This window comes from Rhea americana, unplaced genomic scaffold, assembly GCF_003343005.1.
Source record: "Rhea americana isolate MKP2758 unplaced genomic scaffold, rheAme1 scaffold_2, whole genome shotgun sequence".
In the NCBI taxonomy this organism is placed as follows: domain Eukaryota; kingdom Metazoa; phylum Chordata; class Aves; order Rheiformes; family Rheidae; genus Rhea; species Rhea americana.
The window spans coordinates 9560579-9578466 of record NW_028186149.1 but is presented as its reverse complement, the minus strand read 5'-3'; the positions used below and the strand labels follow the sequence as shown (position 1 = coordinate 9578466).

At 38.9% G+C, this 17888-nt stretch overlaps 1 protein-coding gene across 1 annotated transcript in view; it reads left to right on the top strand.

The window, feature by feature from the left end:
* HOMER2 (homer scaffold protein 2) overlaps positions 1-17888 on the top strand; it is a 40148-nt gene that overhangs the window by 13958 nt on the left and 8302 nt on the right. The window contains exons 4-6 of the mRNA XM_085303675.1: positions 8119-8250; positions 15304-15396; positions 17032-17171. Of these exons, the coding sequence (XP_085159801.1) occupies positions 8119-8250; positions 15304-15396; positions 17032-17171 (365 nt within the window). The remainder of the gene's footprint in view (positions 1-8118; positions 8251-15303; positions 15397-17031; positions 17172-17888) is intronic.

Sequence of the window (17888 nt, the reverse complement as noted above, 5' to 3'; positions counted from 1 at the left end):
TGGCACAATAGTTGTTAGATGGAAAATGGTAAATAGTGTAGATAACTGTCAACTATTAAAAACTAGATGAAGTTCAAAGCTGATTCTCCCTGAGGAGTGAACAGGATGATCATATGAGCCTTAGATAGCCTCCATCTAGCCATTTTCTAATGGCAAAATAAGAATGAGGCATTTCTGCAGAGGCAGAAGGAATATCATTTTATGTTATCTCATAGATACAGCCTATCTTCAGTTGTTAGTGTATTGCTCCTAGGTATTATTAGACCAGATTGTACTTTTCAGACTGTCATCTAACAGTGACCTCTATTAGATGCTTTAGAAGATGCCAGATAGATATTATTGTCTCCTAAAAATAGTGTGTCTGCTTTCCTTGGACATTTTCACCCCAAGGAACAAGTTTTCTAGATTTTAGAGAGGAAGGAATAAGCTGTCTCATTGCTGACTGTTCACTCAAGGTGTTAACACAAAATGTCTTCATCATTCCTTCTCCCATCTGGGTCTGATGAGCAAGAAGGGAGATCAGGTCATGCCCAATATTACCCCCACCACAACAACTGGGGGTAAGACCAGGGAGAAGGCATGTGTTGTCAGCAATATGAGGGTACATTGCTTTACTGAGGTAGGGGGATCTTTAGAGATGCTTAAGGCAGAAGGAAAGGGAGGAATGAAAGGTTAGTTCAAAGACCAATCTTGTTCTTCGTGCAGCATTCAGGACTCAGCCCAACCTGGTTCTTCTCAAGCCAAATCATCTTTCAATGTCAGAAAAAGTGTTTTAGGGTGCCTAAGTGGGCCCCAAGTCCTAACAAGTGTTTGTGAAGAAAACCAAAAGGATGAAGTCCACTGCTGTGGGCTCACTGTCCTCCCACACTGTCCATGTCAAGTGTAAGGTTTCTAAGCAGGGCAGTGGGCAACACTGCCATAGTCTTGTCATCCTGTCCCCAGAGAAATACTCATTTCCTACGACTCTGCTTCAGTCTGCTGGTTCCTTCTTCACAGACGTTATCTTAGTCTTATCTTTAGGTGGTATGGTTCATCCATTCCTAGTTTGGCTCATTCTCATTTTGATGTGCATGTGCTGGAACCAGCTGGGATCTTGGGACAAGTCACTTCTGACCTCCGCCTAGAGGCCTTCATGCTGAAGTGAAGTAGGTGCATGAAGCTGTTGAGATAGAGCTTTAGGGATGCAGAAATGATCAGTGGTTAAATGCTTCTTATAGGGGCTCAGTTAAATTATAAGACTACAGAAAAGACAGTATACTTTTATTAAATACTCCAAAGCGTGAATGTGATGTAGCTATGTGTTGTTTGTATTGCATCTCATTGCAAGAAAATGCAACTTTTTCCCTCAGCTTATTTTTAGTCACCAGGAAAAAAAATGGCTTTACTGTATTCTTCTCCCTGCCTCTGAAAACATGAGAAAAAAAGATTTCTAATTTTAAATAATCTGCAAATATATTGGTTTATATATTTTATGAAATGTTGCATGAAATTCCAGGCAATAATTTTTTTCCAGTATAGAGGGCTTGAAATTTCTCACTGTAGATTTCCTTCATGAAACAGCTGCTGGTGCTTTGAATCGTGTGGGTGGTTGGATGTGTGTGCTGTGCCTAAAAGGAAAAAAAATCTAGTCAGATGTCAAAGCAAAAATAGGAGATTTTAGAGATTTAGACTGGTTAGAGGAGGTGGGAAACTAGCTCTGCAGAGATGTTAATTACCTTGGGAAGAAAAAGAGTACAATGGAGTAGGTGTACCTAGAGTTTAACTTAATAGAATTCACATAATCATGAACCCACTTCTGTTGCTTTAGACAGGTTCTCAATGAGGACTTTCTAACAGCAATATTTTACCAGGGGAAAAACTGTTATTAATCTTTTCATTGGGGGGGGGAGTGTCTATTTTTACATGTCTCTTATTAAAGAGGTTAACAGTCACTTTCAAATGTAAGGCATAAAGGTTTTTGTTTGATTTATTGAAAGAGGTTAAAAATGAATAACATCATTCATTGAATTATGCTAGGTGAATGCAAGGTGGATCTCCAGGAAGAAAAAGTGTATGCAATTGTACAACTGGCCCTTTTCCCCRCAAAGCAAGCAGCATCATCATACAAGATAGTCCATCCATGAAAGATGGTCGCATCTCTGTAGGGTGAGCTCAGGCTGAGAAATAAATGGTTTGAATTGCAGCAAATCCTTTCTGGCTTCCATGAAGTCCTAGTGTCGGTGCATATGAGTCATTATAGTTCCCCTTCCTTCAGCTCCTTCATGTAGCAGAAATAAATTATGTGGTTACGGAAGCTTTTGAAATTCATGGATGGGTGAAATAGCTAACCTCCTGATTAACTGTGGAGAACAGAAATKCTTGAAAATAAGTGGCTGACCAGGCTTGCTAGCTACATAGGGCTGAAATTATCAGTACCTGGAGCAGGAGTCTGGTGGCAGATGTTGTCTGGTCACCACCTGTCTTTTTTTGTCTTTTGAGCCTCCCCAGTTGTGCACAAGTGATGGAGAAGAGGAAGAGGGAACACCAAAACTGAGAAATGAAATGCCCTTTTTTAGCATGYGGTTACTATGCTTCTACTCGGATTAATCCATACCCTCAGCCTATCCAAAGTAGAGTACTACTTGTGTCAGGTGTTGCTGAAGAACCAAGACTAGAACAAGTGCAGTTGCTGCTTTCTTTTTCCCAGGCTACAGGGAATTTTGTGACTGTGGTTTTTTGGGGATGGGGAGAGGGGAATGGTGAGGAGAAAGTTTTGATCCCATCTGTTGGCACTGATTTGCAAAACAGCTATCTTTAATCCTCCTGTATTACAGGTTCACTATTTTGGCCAAAGGCTGCTACTTCTTTCATGTGTAAGTTCTTAGGTTGCTGTGAGCTTGTCTTTGTGCTACTTCTGAATCACTTTGATAGGTGGCTGCAGAAAAGGTCATGTACGCGCATGCGCGCGCACACACACACACACACACACACACACTCTTTCTTTCTTTTTCTCCTCTTTTAAGTAGCATTGTCTTGATTAACAGTGTGTGTGCGTGCTGGCTGTGTAAGATTTGAAAGGAGATAATCTAGCATCACAGGGTTGTGGGTAAAGTGTTGATGCAATCCAATATTCAGGTGCCAGAAAAGACTGCAGGTAGCAGTGGCTTTCTGCTTTTAATTCAAAAGAGACAACATGTAGAGTTTAGCACCTTCATCATGAAACAATTTGCTGTGCTTTGTGCATAGATTTATTTTATAATATCTCCTATGTAATGTCCAGCCTCTTTTTCCTTAAACCAGTAATTTATTGGTGAGCAGACGTTACATACCGGTCTTGAAGCTCTCAGCAGAAGTGCAAAGGATGGTAGATAGCAGAGGATAGCACAAACCATGGAAACATGGCTAGGTATGTTCCATGACGGAGCTGCTGAACATTTGGGACAGAGGGAGAAGTTTTATGCAAATCCACCCCTGCCTCCTCATCTTCATATCCGGTGCTGCAAGCATTTCTGGTTTGCGTTTACTTGATGAGCTGGAAGAACCTGCTGAGCCTGTGATAGCTGTGGCCAGAGGATTGGCAGCTTCTTCCTTTTTCAGTTCTGTTTTTAGACTGAGATGCATCTTTGCTGAAGATTAGCAGCCTGGTRGGTTGGAGAAACGACATTTCACAAGGGGCTGCAAAGTGGAAAGCACATATTCAGAGGTGTGAAAATGAAATGGGGAGGTTTTTGCTCTCTAGCTGATACAGTGACTCCTTAATGAGTAGATGCTATGGCTTCATGCTTTAGGGCTTTTCTAGAGCTGAAATTACTCCAGAATAATAGGTGATTTAAAGGGGAAATTCCAGAATAATTCCCAATTTAGCACACTCGTCCTGGAATAAGAATAGGTCTGGGTGAATTGACTCATCCTCCATTTGGCTATTTCATTAGAGGAAACGCTGACCCATTCCCGCTCGCTCCTTCACCCTCCTCTTGAGCGTGCCGCTGGGTCTGCCAAGCGCCTGCCGTGACTATTTTTCTCCTCCTCTTGGAGCCGAGCTTGTTCTCATCTCTGCTTGTCCCTCCTRTCGCTCTGGCAAGCTGTGGCCAATGCTGCCAGGGCATCTGCTCCGAGCCAAGCTGGCAAAACCCCAGCAGGCTCCTCCAGCTCCAGTCCGTCTGTCCTGCCAGCTAGCTAACATTCATATCCGCCTTCAATTAATAAAATAGTGACTTGAGAAAATGTATTTTCAGGAAACAAGCTGACTTTTTCTCCCTTAGTGTGCTGTTGTAATATAATGTAATACAATTGTAATGCAATGTGAGAAATTGGGAAGGCGAACCCTGTAAATACTGGCAGTCCTTCGACACTAGCATCCCCTAAAATAAAAGCTGGCTGTATATATGTACACTGCTCATATATTATGAGCAGCATGAGCTGCTAATACATTTTTTTCTTCTACACACTTAGGCTTCCTTGTGACCTCTCTCTGCTTGATTTATTTGGCAATTTCTCTCCATGGGAAGGCAGCAAGATGCATGTGCTATACTGTATAAATATTGTATGCCATTCGCATTCATTTTTATCTGATGAATATACCTGGTGTGGTTTTTTTAAATGTCTAATGTCATTTCTGGTTGACGTAGCCTTACCTTGTGCTGTGAAAATTCTTCTGTGCCCTCTTTAAATGAAAGTTTATATCTATGAGGGTTGTTTTTCCACCAAATGAAGTAATATTAGTATGAGGTTTTGTTTGGCTTATGCAGATGTATTGGGAATGTTCACCATCTGATACACTTGCATGTAGATGAGAGCAAAGGAAGATTTGTTTTTTTTAACTGCATGTAGACAACTCAGTCAGTATGATGAATGGGTTTATTATTCTGTAAGGTGCTTATTATATTATGGCTCATCTTTGCCTTTGTCTTTAGGGAGAACTCTTTAACCACTTCAGGGATTGATCACATTTGATTAGAGAGTTGTTTGGCTTTTGAATCCATTAATCCTGGATAAAAGTCCATGAGTTTATTCAGTTTTCTGAGGCAGCTGGAATTCCGTCATATGTACATTATATAAGTGAGGACCAAATGCAAAGTTACTTTGCAAGAGAACATTTGAATTGGTGGGTTGCCTTTTCTTACAGGGTTAGACTAATAGGTTGAAGTTAAGGATGGAGAAGAGCCCACCAGTTCACTGTGTCAGGAACAGCTTTTAAATCAGTCACTTTCCCCTTCTGCGCTGTTTCTCTCAGCTTTGTCCATCCTTTGAAACTTGAAAATTCTGTTTCTTTCTGTCACCAAAAAAAAGAGAATTTTCCCAGTTCGGCTGAACATTCCTGTTGCAGTGGTCACAAATGGATCCTGTGCTTTCTCCCCAGGCAAGAGGTGTTGAGGCAGGAAGATGAAGATATTACCAGGAGCACTTTCATTCAGGTTAACGTAGGCATGGTTGATCCCACTTTGGACCAGGGGATGGACTTGATTCCCTTTAAGTCCCCTTCCAAGCCCTGCTTTTTATGATTCTTGAAAGAATAATGCCAGTTGTCTCCTTTCTTTTTTTTTCAATGTTTTTTAACAGTGCTTGTGCTCCCTTCCTAAATACAACCGACACAATCATTCCCTGGAGAAAGTAGCATCTCTGTTCATAAGAGGTTACTGAATTTACAGGTTAGTTGAACGTGCAAGCTAAATACTCCTGAAATTTAATGCAGCAGTGTCTTGCTGCTCATCTGAGGAGCTGACAGGGTGAGGACAAGGAGGGGAGACATGGGACAGCACAATATCCCTGCCAGGGGCCAACTGCTCTGAACCATTTCCATGCAGCTCTGGTTTAATCTCTTTGGCTTTTGCTGAGATTTCCACTTGTCCACGGGAACGCCGGATTTCTCAAGTGCTTGACTGGCAGAGGAGGGAGTTTAAAAAAAGACAGAGCCGCTTTCCAGGCAGTTTCACTAATTGCAGCTTATTATAAATTTAACAGATGAACTGTCAATTTCTTGAAGGTGTCTGATCACCACAACCTTTTCTGAGATGTGGCTCTGACTGGAGAAAAAAATTTATTCTCTAAGGTGCTAAGATAACCTTTTATTTTCATTGCTAAATAAGATGTTTCTTGGTTTACAATTTGTAGATTTTATTATTCCTTTATCCCTTGTTTCATATTATTGGTCTGTGATGTAAAAAAATCCTTTTGGTGTATTTTATATATGTATATATGTATGGTGTGTGTGTATGTAATATATACATATTTAGTAAATGATTACTGTAGGAGGTATGGAAAAAATTATTGTTCTCATTGTCTGCTTCCAGTGAATAAGCCTTTTGCCTTTCAGCAACAGGGGTCATTTTATTGGTTTTACTCTACAGATATCTAATTTGATAGGCACAGTGGGATCGAAGTAACACTTTCAGCAGTTGAAATTTTAGGGTATTTTGGAACTTCTAAAATAAATTCTATGACTTGACAAGTTAAACATTTTTAAGTAGCTCCTGTGTCTGATGCAAGATTTTTAAAGAAGGAATATACATACAGCACTTCCTTTAAAGTTTTTGGAAAACATCCCAATTATTATGAGTAGCTTTTGCTCTCTTTCTTGTGACTCAGTTGTATCCTACAATCCTCATATCATCATGCTCCCTTTGAATTGTCAAACTATGCATAAAATCTGTGAAGGTTTTAATTTTCCTGTGGTTTAAATATCTCGAATTGCACTTAGGTTTTGATTGCTTTTAGATGAAAGATTTTACATGGGCTGCATTTGTGTTATGTGGCTTGCCTACAGGAGAGCGTATCTGGGCAGCTCTATTTACACCTCTACCTGTGAGGCAGCCTAGCAAAAACGTTTCCACTCCGGAAGCTCATTTATATACCCCCAGTGTTGGCTGCTCTGGTTGAGATATCACCTCTCACCCTTTACTATCTTGATTCTTTCCATACAGAAAACAACTCTATGACTATCACCTACCTGGTCTATTTTGATCCTGTTGGTAAATCATTCAGAGGGAATGTTTTCAGACTCCTTCAGAATCAATTAATTTTGTATACTGTACAGTGACGCAGAAACCATGCCAATGCAAATTGCAGGAAATTGTATGTTTATTTGAAAGTGGTGATGTAAAAAGAGAGACCCACTGAAGCTGAACAATTTGTAAGCAAGAAAATAAAAGTAGCGGCACAAAAGCTAGAAGTCAGGGAGGTGGAAGGAGGCAAATACGGATCTTTCTCTGATAAATTTAATTCACACTTTTTGCTAAATGTAAATGATAGCTTAAGAAAAAACTGCTTGGAATACATAGTAAATGATGTTGCCAGGATACTTCCTGATCATGTTAATTAAACTGTCCCACAGATTTGGCTTAATTGCTGCATAATTTGCATATTGGAAATGATGGTACGCGTTACTAAAGAAAGCTCCTATTCTGTTGGCAGAAAGAACATTGCACAGGGCTTCATTTCCAAGGGAAAGAGCYTCTAGACTCATAAGATCATGTATCTTGAAAAGAAAGCTAAGATTTTTGATAATGAACTGAGACGTCTCACTCCTTTTTGTAGGATTACAGCTTATGCTTGTTCCACTGAGTTCCTCAGTGACCTCCTCCTAACAGCCTCCCTCTTGTTGGCTATTTCTTTAATTAGACAAATCACTGTTGCTTTCGAGGCTACTAGTATTGAAATAGGTATTAGCGAACCTGTGTGAAAGTGGCAGAATTTTTATCCTGAAGAGGCCCACATTTGATACTACTTTGTGCTAGTGATGTCCTTTACCACCCTTCCAAGTTAATCTCAGTATTAAATAAGCTATCCAATTCTTCTTACATTGTGATTTTTTTTTCCATCTGATGCATGTCAGGCATCCAACTCTGTGGCAGGCTGAAGCCAGATATGGCTTTTGTCCCTGCTATTTCTTTGAATTGGCATTTCAGGGAAGTTCCTGCAGCAAGCTTAACTGCAGGACCACAACAGTACTTTGGAAAAAGAAGATAAAGTTTAAAAATCGCTAAAAACTATGAAACTGTTTCATAAAGGGGAAGAGTTCTTCATAAATACAGTAATTTCCAAATTTAGATTGCTAATTACTCTGAATTATATTGTTGCTAGGATATGCATTTCCAGTGTTACTTCTACTTTTTAATTCTTTTTTGATCTGTTTTTAAACAGGTGATCATAAACAGCACAATCACACCTAATATGACCTTTACTAAAACATCGCAGAAATTTGGCCAGTGGGCGGACAGCAGAGCAAACACTGTATTTGGTTTGGGCTTTTCTTCTGAACAGCAGCTGACAAAGGTAAYTGAGCTCACTTTACCTCTGAAAAGGCTGTCTTGTTTCTTAAGAATTAGGAACTGTACATACCCATCTGATAGGAATCTCTTGTAAATTAAAGTCTTTTTCATTTTAGTCAGTGCAAATTGACCACTTTCTATAACTATCATCTAGTGTCTTTACATATAGAAGCAGACAATATTGCAAACTTTATGATCAAAACTATAAATCAAATTTGATCAGTGATGATGGTTATAGTGAAATGATCTTGATAGTATCTTACCCAGGCTGGATGAAAGCGTTTGTATTTTCAAATGTTTCCAGAAAAAATCTCAACTTTATAGTATTTTTCACTATTCCCCCTAGCCTATGTGGTAATTTCAGATGAAAGTGGCACTAAAAGCAAAGCAGAGTGAATCCCTAATATGCCAGGAGCTGTCAGCATTAAGGCTGCCTGGGCCTAGCTTAAGTTCTGTGCAATATCTTTGTTTGGGTAGTAATTTGTATTGAATAGAGTTCTGCCATCAAACAGAATCGAATTATTGTGGATTACACAAGGCTTTGACTTAGTGTCATGTGTGAGAGTGTGGGGTTAGTATGGACTGAACCCATAGTTTCCAGTATTCAAGTATTAAGGTGGTGTCCGCTCTAAAGAATTGTAAAAGCTCAAGGAACATAGACCTGCCATTTTGAGATTAGAAGAGCATTGCTGTCCCAGCTTCAAAAATTTGTATTTTGATGAGTTGCTGCTATTGATGGCTTAACCTGGTAATGAGTATTCAGCCCTAGTTGCTTAGTTTTTGCCTTCATTTTGCAGTTTGCTGTSTTCCTCAGCTGCCGATAAAACTGTTCATAGGGCCAGTCCCTCCGTAGCATCAATAAACTGATCAGGGTTAAAATACTACTACTWCTACTTTGGCACTTCAGTTCAGTAACCTCATTTGCAGCACAGACCAAAGCTGTTTTGTCACTGAACTGAACAGATGATGATGATTCATGACAGGGAAGTGGGAAAGAGGAACCAGGAAAAGCCAAGTTGACTCTCAAAGCCAGCATCCTTTTGAACTACACCCCAAATACGCTTTTGGTATTAATGCAACTCTTCCCTTTCAGCARGGACTTGCTATGGTGTCAGGCTTGTGAAGTCTAGAGCTAACTCACATAATGAATAACCAGCAGTTCAAAATACATTCACTGTCGTTAGAGTAGTAGTCTTGCCAAATGCTCATCAAGCAGCTGAGATGTTTGTTCATGCAGTAAAAATTACTGCTTCTCTAACACATAGTTGACACTTTAAGCATGGCTACTTGGCACCAGGTTTTATCAGTAACTAAACRTTGTGTCCTTGGACATGGTACACAATCTCTTGTGTTGCTCTCTTCTTGCATGCTTTGATTTGAAAGGAATYAAGAGAACAAGAAGTTTCTTGTAGTGTCTAATTTAGCAAAGGCAGACCATTGCAATTAAAGGAAGACCTTTCCATCAATTGAATTACACGTTTTATGAACTGCGTTTTCTGAAAAGCTGCATTTTTACAGATATTTCTTAATGCAAAGCATATTTCACTTTTCATGTAGGGTTATTTTTGGACTTGGAACATCCTTAGGGGTGCCATGGCAATAATCTGGTATCCTGGGATGTTAAGGTCACCCAATCAAACACATGCAAAATTGTTATTTTAAAAATGAGGTCTTGGTGATGGTAGCACTTTATGATACTTAGACTTAATCAAACTTAGAGGACTGCTCATTTCGCRTGTGCACATTCTTCACTCCCATGAGAGAGGTGTTTATAACAACTAAATATTTTCTGTGGGAATATGGGRCCTACAGGGTATATAGTTTGTTCTGAGTAATAGATAAGAATGCTACAATGTAACATTTGGACACCAAATGAAAGAATTAGCACCTTAGAATAGTATTTTTTTTTAAATCACAGAAATCACTCCTCTTCAGTATGAGAGGTGACTCCACGTATCTGGGTCCTGGAGGGGAATAAATGTGCACTGTGYAGAGTCGTGTGGTGCTAAGCCAAGCACAGGGCAGCCAGGCACAATGTCCATTTGGAGCTCCTTGCCTCCTAATCAGAGAGATTTTTTTGGAGACCATTGTCTCCAAAACTGTCCAAACGCATACTTAAAATAAACTTAATGCTGGTTTGGGGAAGCCCTGCAGCAGCTCTTTAATGTTCATGTGGTCATACCGGTGCCAGTCTGAGGTAAATCCATAGTGAAACCCACATCGTGTGGGTGCAGGGTCCTCCACCAGCTATTTTATCCTCCAGACCTGTTTGCAGATATGTTTGCACTGCACTATCTGCCAAATGTGGATGRAGCCTATTGCCTCATACAGACTTCTTACCTGTGAATGCAAAAAAGCTTTYAAAGTCAGCAGAAAGCCTGTTTCTAGTCCAAATGCTAGAGAAATGTGATTTAAGGGATACTTTGGAGAAATAGATCGGGATAATAATAATAAAAAAATCTAACAGTTGTCTATCTAGAAAATCTTAGAAAACCTGGGTATTCAAAGGGATGGGACAAAGATATCCCTTATCATCCATGCTTCTTAGTTTAATTATTTAACCATTAATACAWAAGATCAGGGATGATGAAGAGATTACAGAAGTATGAGTCTGCTGGGAATAGTAAAATCAAGTTTCAATTTATGCTGAAGTCATTATACTTTTATAAGAGATATAAATAAAAACTTGCCAGATTTACTGGAAATAATGGAAGCTTTTAATCTGGAATTGGGAGGACACACTAAAACTCCTCTAAAGCAGAGATCAACGGTCTTGGCTTAGAAAAAAATCTGAAAAATGTCTGTGGGAAACAGTAGAGAATAATGAGATATGAGAAGAGGTTAGCATGCCTAAAAACCTGTGTGTTTTTAGGAATATTGGTTGGCCTAGTAAAATATATTATCTCTTTCTAATACTTTGCTTCTCTCGAGAYATTTAGGCATTAATCCATACCTATAGGGACAAGCAGTTCAAATTAAACATGAGCCATTAATGAAATCTGCATGCAGTGACCTAGTAACCTAATTACCATTCACATTTATTGGGAATATCCCAGTGTTTAAAATAATGTCCTCATCAGGGTCCCTTTTCCTTTTCCCAGGACTTGCTGTTCCCTCCTTCCCACCCTTATGTCAGAAAGGTCTCCAGACATTATTCACGCACTGCTGCAGGCAAATCAAAACAGAGTTACTGGTGTGTCTGGGCTGATGCTGTGAAAGTAGTGATGTGTTTTGCACAGGAAGCCATTAACTAAAATTTCTGTTGTCATTCAGGATGCTTTGACACAGACAGGGCAATCTCAGGAGCAGCAGGTAGGCGAGGGCATAGGGATGTCGATTTATACAAGTGAGAAACTCAGGAAATGTAGCTTCCTGCAGGTTTCTCAGCTTCTTTCAACAGGCTTTGCACATCCTAAACTGCATCCTACATCTGGGAAGTGCTGGACCTTTAATTTTGATTTGTGCATGTGCATATTACGTGTGCACTACCTGCCCAGAATTAAACAAAAGAAGCGTGGCCCATCTGTCTGATGGACTTCTCTGTCAGCAGTGTGGTTACGCTAATGCAAATTACCAGCCCCTTTTCGGAGTCGGTAGACTTGTCCAGGCCCGCCTGCCCAGGACTGCAGGCCTGAGGGGACCCTGCAGCAGCCACACGTGAGCCGTGAGCCAGGGGACTGCGGCACTCACAGGCTGTGACTGGTGTGTCGCCTGGCTTTGGCCTTCCTGCAAAGGGAGAGGGCGATGAAATATTTAYGAGCCTGCTTTCGGTGGGAGCAGCTGCTTCATGTGTCTGACACTGGCACGATTTGTCAGTAGGAGAAATAATGTATAATGCCAGATCAGGGGCTTAAAACTTACACATAGAAAATAATACTTCTTAATGTATAAAGTGTTCAGAAGGTCTGCTTAAGTGTATATATTTATCTGGGTGACAAGCTGTCTTCAGATCTGAACAGCCTTTAAATAATTTGTGCAATATACAGTAGCATCTTTGAGTCCCCATTAAATTTCACTGACTAAAATTCATAACTAAATGCAGTGTTCATGTGCCGCAGCATCCTCAGACTGAAAGAGCTTCACAAGCCTTGGGAGCAACACATTTTTTTCCATATTGACGCTTGGTCTCTTGCTTCCCAGAGCGCTGGAGAGTGCACTACATAGTCCATGACTGGCTGTTGAAGCTGGGGCTCATGTGGCAGCAGTGTTTAGTCTGCTAATTTTGGGCATCCTTGTCTGCCCAAGGACAAGGGTGAGGAAAGGGAAGATGAAGGGAGTAAAACAGATAAGCAGAAAGAACATGATTGTTCCTTTACTAAATGAAGACTGCTTCACTTCTAACTAGGAATTTCACATTTAAAAAGCACTCACTATTGTTGTAATGGTTTGATAGTGCACAGCCCAGCTCARATCTTGAAGATGGCACCTGATTTTTTTCCATATTAATTATTTGTAGTTCACTTGCGTTCAGGGCATAATAGAGTCAGTTAGTGGCAAGAAAGTGCCTCTCTGCTTTCTGCTGGTGGTTAGACACTGTGGCTGTGCCGTCTCCGCCACTGGCCGCAGTAGGATCTCAGTGCCGTCGGAAACGCCTCGCCTGTTGCTGTAGCAATTAGCATGGGTGATGCTATGAAGTTTAGGCTGTCACCATCAGGCTTCTGCACTCAGAAAAATAATCAAGTGAAAGGCTTTAATTTCATAACAAGCCAAGTTAACCTCTGTAACTTTGAGAAATAGACTGTTGGTAAAAGCTAGCAGGTATAATTAGCTAATAATAAGAGAAGAAACAGCAGAACTCTTTATGAACTGAGTATTTCCAAATGTATGGAGTAAACAACAAATAGAGACAATCTTTCACTGCAGTTTTTATTACAGGAGTCTTTACATTTGTAACCATAGTAAGAATTAATTCTGTCTTTTAAAGCAGAATATCTTATCTGTCTCTAAGTTGGTGAAAAAATCACTTACTGGTACTTATTTSTAAAAGCAAATGTATTAAATGAATGTATTGGTAAACTGTAGGCATGAATAAAATCTGATGCGAAATGAGATTATCATTTTTGTATTAAAGATAAGATTTGTTTAGTTGTATACCATTTTTATGATGAAAAATGTCCTTTTCTTCTGAACTCACGTTATTTTTCAGAACACTCCTGTGTGTTTTATGAACGTAGTTGCAAAAATAAAATTTGATAGATGACTTCCAATTCTTTTTGTCTTTTCATATTTCATATAGCCCATGAAGAACCCTCATAAATTTTTCATGCTTGCCCATAAAGATTTATTGTAAAAGAATGACTCAAAATAGCCCTTTAACCATTTCCAAAAAATCCAAGTGTAGAACTTGCTGTTGACACATTATTTTAGAAATGATCAGTTTATTATAGATATTGTGATACAGCAGGAGATGTATTTTACATAAAAGTTGAGTTAAGTCACTCAAGGCCAGAAGGTAATGGAGTTGTTCCTAATGATCTTTATGGTGCTACAAAGATAAGCAAATCACTGGTGTGCTGACTGCGCATCCAGATAGATAGCAAATACTTTGCATATGCAGTTTCAGTGGTTGTGTAGAAGGCAGCTGGATTCAAGAGCGCAGTCCTTGTTCTTAAGCATTGCAACAGCCTGGAATCCACAGCTGTCCTTAAGGAACACTTGAAATTTCACTTGGCTTTGTGAATGTGTGCCTGTGCCCCATGGAATTTAAGAATGATATATAGATATTTGTTGGTGATCTCTGTTCTGTGTGTTTGTAAAGAATACAGGTACCTCCACATACGTATGCAAAGTTCTCTTAGAACTGTGCAGAATGTTAAGTTTTACCAGTCTTTATAGTCCTAGTATTTTACTGAGAGTAAGCACGCTGCATTTTASCCGTAAATCTAAAAGATAGAAAGATCAGCAACTGGATAATGACTCTTCCCTTTCTGTAACTATAAAGTGTGATTTTATTCCCCCCCCTCCCCCCGCTCTGCATCCCTTCCCCTGGCCTTCTCCCTACTCTTATTTACAACTTTCTTATAAGTGATCTGAATTATTGGAGTATATAATGGAAATCCTTTTTATTCAGGAAGTGTGCAATGAAAAAGATCTATTTATATGAAATTCTAATGTGTCTTTCCTTTCTAGTGTTTCAAGTTTCTCAAAATATAGGCAAGTAAGTCTAAGCTGCTTTGGCAGAAAGAAGTAGTTACCCATTCTTATACTGGACATTTCTTACTTTTATTTTTTTTTTCAGACTTTTCTTTCATCTTTGCAATCCTCCTTTTAAAACTTCGCTTACGGTGCAAGCCCTGCAACACCCAATGGCTTAAATAATACTGGCGTTTCAAAAGTGCCAGACTGGCTCAGGAGCAGATGTCCTACAGTGATTTGTACAAATCAGATAATTAATTTTCAGCTTTATCTTTACTTTCCCCTGCCTACCCTAATTTGACATAACCCTCTTGCAGGAAGCATTCAAGCCTTCTCTCTTCATGAAGTCTTCTGCCTTTATTTTTGACAGTGATTAGAAAATTAGACCCAAAAGTGCCAGATTTACATATGGGCCCTTGGCTTGTTCAGGCCTAGCTTTTTTCTTCTCAGCAATGCCTTGCTTGCAGTCCTGCAGGTATCTCATGAATTCATTTGCATTCTTTAATTTGACTTATTCTTAAGAACAAGAGCCATTTGATCATTTTTTATCTAAACCTACTTCTTCTATACTTTAAATTTTAATAGACTATCAATACTGAGTGAAAGAGAGAAGGAGGAGAAAATAAACAAGAAGAAATCAAGCCAAGATGCACCAATAGCTCCTTTTTACTAAGATCACCTAGAACTATGGAGATGCCATCCCTCTTCGGGAAGCAGTACTGCCGTTCCTTTTGGAGGCACCTGCCCTACATTTAATGCAAAATTGAAGAAAAAATTAAAATACTTTTTCTTGCCAACAATTTAAAATGATCAAAATCAGTTGTGCACTTTTAGACTTCTATGTGMCATACAAAGATAGTAATCTGAATAGAATTAATAGGTCATATATCATTTTAATAAATATCTTTCATGCATTTTGCAGTTTGCGGAGAAATTCCAAGAAGTAAAAGAAGCTGCRAAACTAGCAAGAGACAGATCTCAAGAGAAAATTGAAACCTCAAGCAATCATTCCCAGGTTTGTAATTGATCTTAATACCTATATGCATAAAGGAGAAATTTAAAGTAAAGGAGAAATTTAAAGCAAAATTTTCTAATGGACCGCACCAGCTTCTGGCAGCAAACTTAAAAGGTATAAGAYGAAGATTACCAAAGGTAATTGTCAGCTGCTGGGCATTAACATTGTCAAAGGAATATTTTTTTATCCAACCATGCTCTTTGCCTTCATTTCAACATATTTTTTTAAACACTGAGCTATTATAACTTTTTTAATAACAAGGAAAGCTATATATCCTTTGATTTGTACTGTTACATGTAGTCCAGATCACAAAGTAAGTCACAATATAGTGCTTCAGCAGACAATCAATAAGATATATTGAAGTATTTCATTTTTTCACTTGTCTAAACTATTTTTGTAGGAGTTCAGTTTGCGAATACATAGACTTATTTCRTGGTCATAGTGTTGTTCATTGCCTAAGTGTAATGAAATGAAAGTTGTGATGTAGAAACAGAGGCAGTGCTTTAGTGAACGGTTAGAAGAAGCTTATGTTGCATATTTGTGTAATACACCTTTCTAGACAGCACATCATACTATAGCGATGTGCCTCTGTGTCCAGTGAGAACTGTTTTGTTACAAATTGAGGAAACTTTAGTGTTGTCACAGTCCCTCTATAATGGTTTTACTGTGATTTCATAAGCACTGCATTAGCTAAGAACGAACCTTGTTTAGTGGTAGTTCTTGGCTTCTGCTAGTATTTAGAGGAAAGTTAGATAGATTTTTTTCAGGAGAAAGGCATTTACATGATCAGAAGAATGCAATAAAAGTTGCTGAATGCTTAGCCTTGCAAATAACCTGCTTCAGGAGGTCCACAAATATCGGTCTGAGAGGCTGACTTTGGATCCTTTTTTTTCCTTTGGTGGCTTTTATGATTTTCTTTGTTTTGTGTTAGTATTCAGCACTAGGCAATGCATGAATATAACCCCTTGGAGTAGTGGTATCTTTTGGTTTTATTTGTTTGGAATTTGTATGCTTCCAGGTGTGCTTTATTGTTTCATTATCTTAAAAAACAGACAAACAAAAAAACCCTTTAGAAACACGAGCCTTTTCAATTAAAAATATTTTTTAATGTCTTGAACATTTTAAACTTCTGTTCTGCATGTCATTGTTATTTTTGTCATTCTTTTTAAAGAGACTGGCTTTGCGCTCAAGACATAAAGGTTGTGTATTTGTAACCACTACTGTATCCAAGAGAGCRCATGGCCATATGGCCTTTATTTTCTGAAAGGAATTAGCTTTGGGGGTCCATGTGGGATTGTAGCCACAAAAAGTCAAGCGATGACCCTGGGCTTTGTGAAGCTATCACAAGGTGCATAATCATCRTGTTCTTATAAAGTATGAGTGTCCAACTAAGTTCTATCTACCCTGCAGATTTGTACGTATTTTCACCAGCAAATTGATCWGAAGGTACAAATAGAAGCACATTTTGGCTGAAAAGAAGAAAAGCCTACTTTGATCCTGTTTTATGTAGCCATTACAAGTTACATAATTTTCCTAGCAGTTGTGCTGCATTTGGTTCAAAGCAATCCAGGCTGTTTTGAGGGAGATGTGGGAGGCTGAAAGAAGGCTTGCGTTGACTTGTGTGTTATGCAACAGGAATCTGGGCGAGAAACACCATCTTCCACTCGTGCATCCAGTGTGAACGGGACAGATGATGAGAAAGCGTCACATGGCGGTCCTGCTGATGCACATCTGAAGTCTGAGAATGATAAATTAAAAATTGCTCTAGCCCAAAGGTGAAGTTCTTTTAATACCGAAATTGCATTAAAAAAGTTTGCTGTAATTACCTGATGGCTAATGGTATTAACAGAAATTATTCAAATGTAATTGCATAAATTTAAAACGATGCAGCAGAATGAGTGAATGAGCAATTTTAGTAAGTACCTCTTGGTATCCAGTTGGGAGATATTTACCAATTAGTTTTTCCTGATTTAGTCCATGATGAGATAAGATCTCTTTTACTCTGGTGGCACCAGCTCATATAGCCTCCTTCATATGGGAGGGCGTAGAGCTACGGAAATAACATCTAGGCCATGGGGGAGCAATTGCTTCTGATAATGTGTGAAATCAATCTTCTCTCCCTCTTTGAGCTTGCTAGGTTTACTTCTTCTGTGAAAAGAGATAGGGAGATTTAAAATTATAGAAGAGAATGTACTCAACTGTTAAAATCGAAGTGAAAAATGTATCTTTACTATCTATTTTAAGTCTTTGGGGGTTATTTCTAAAGCTGCAGACAGTGTCCCTTGAAGTTGTGTTTTGTTCTATTTGCTTTCATAAATTATTTGAAAATGCTGAGAGGAATAATTTGTAGCCATAGTGAAAATACAACAATTGGAATGTGTGAAGTCATTATATTAAAATACCATAATTCCATTCCCAGGACCTTACTTATCTTGTCTGCCTCTTGTGTGTGAATATATCTGTGAATAGAAAAAAAAAGAAAAAAAAAGTAT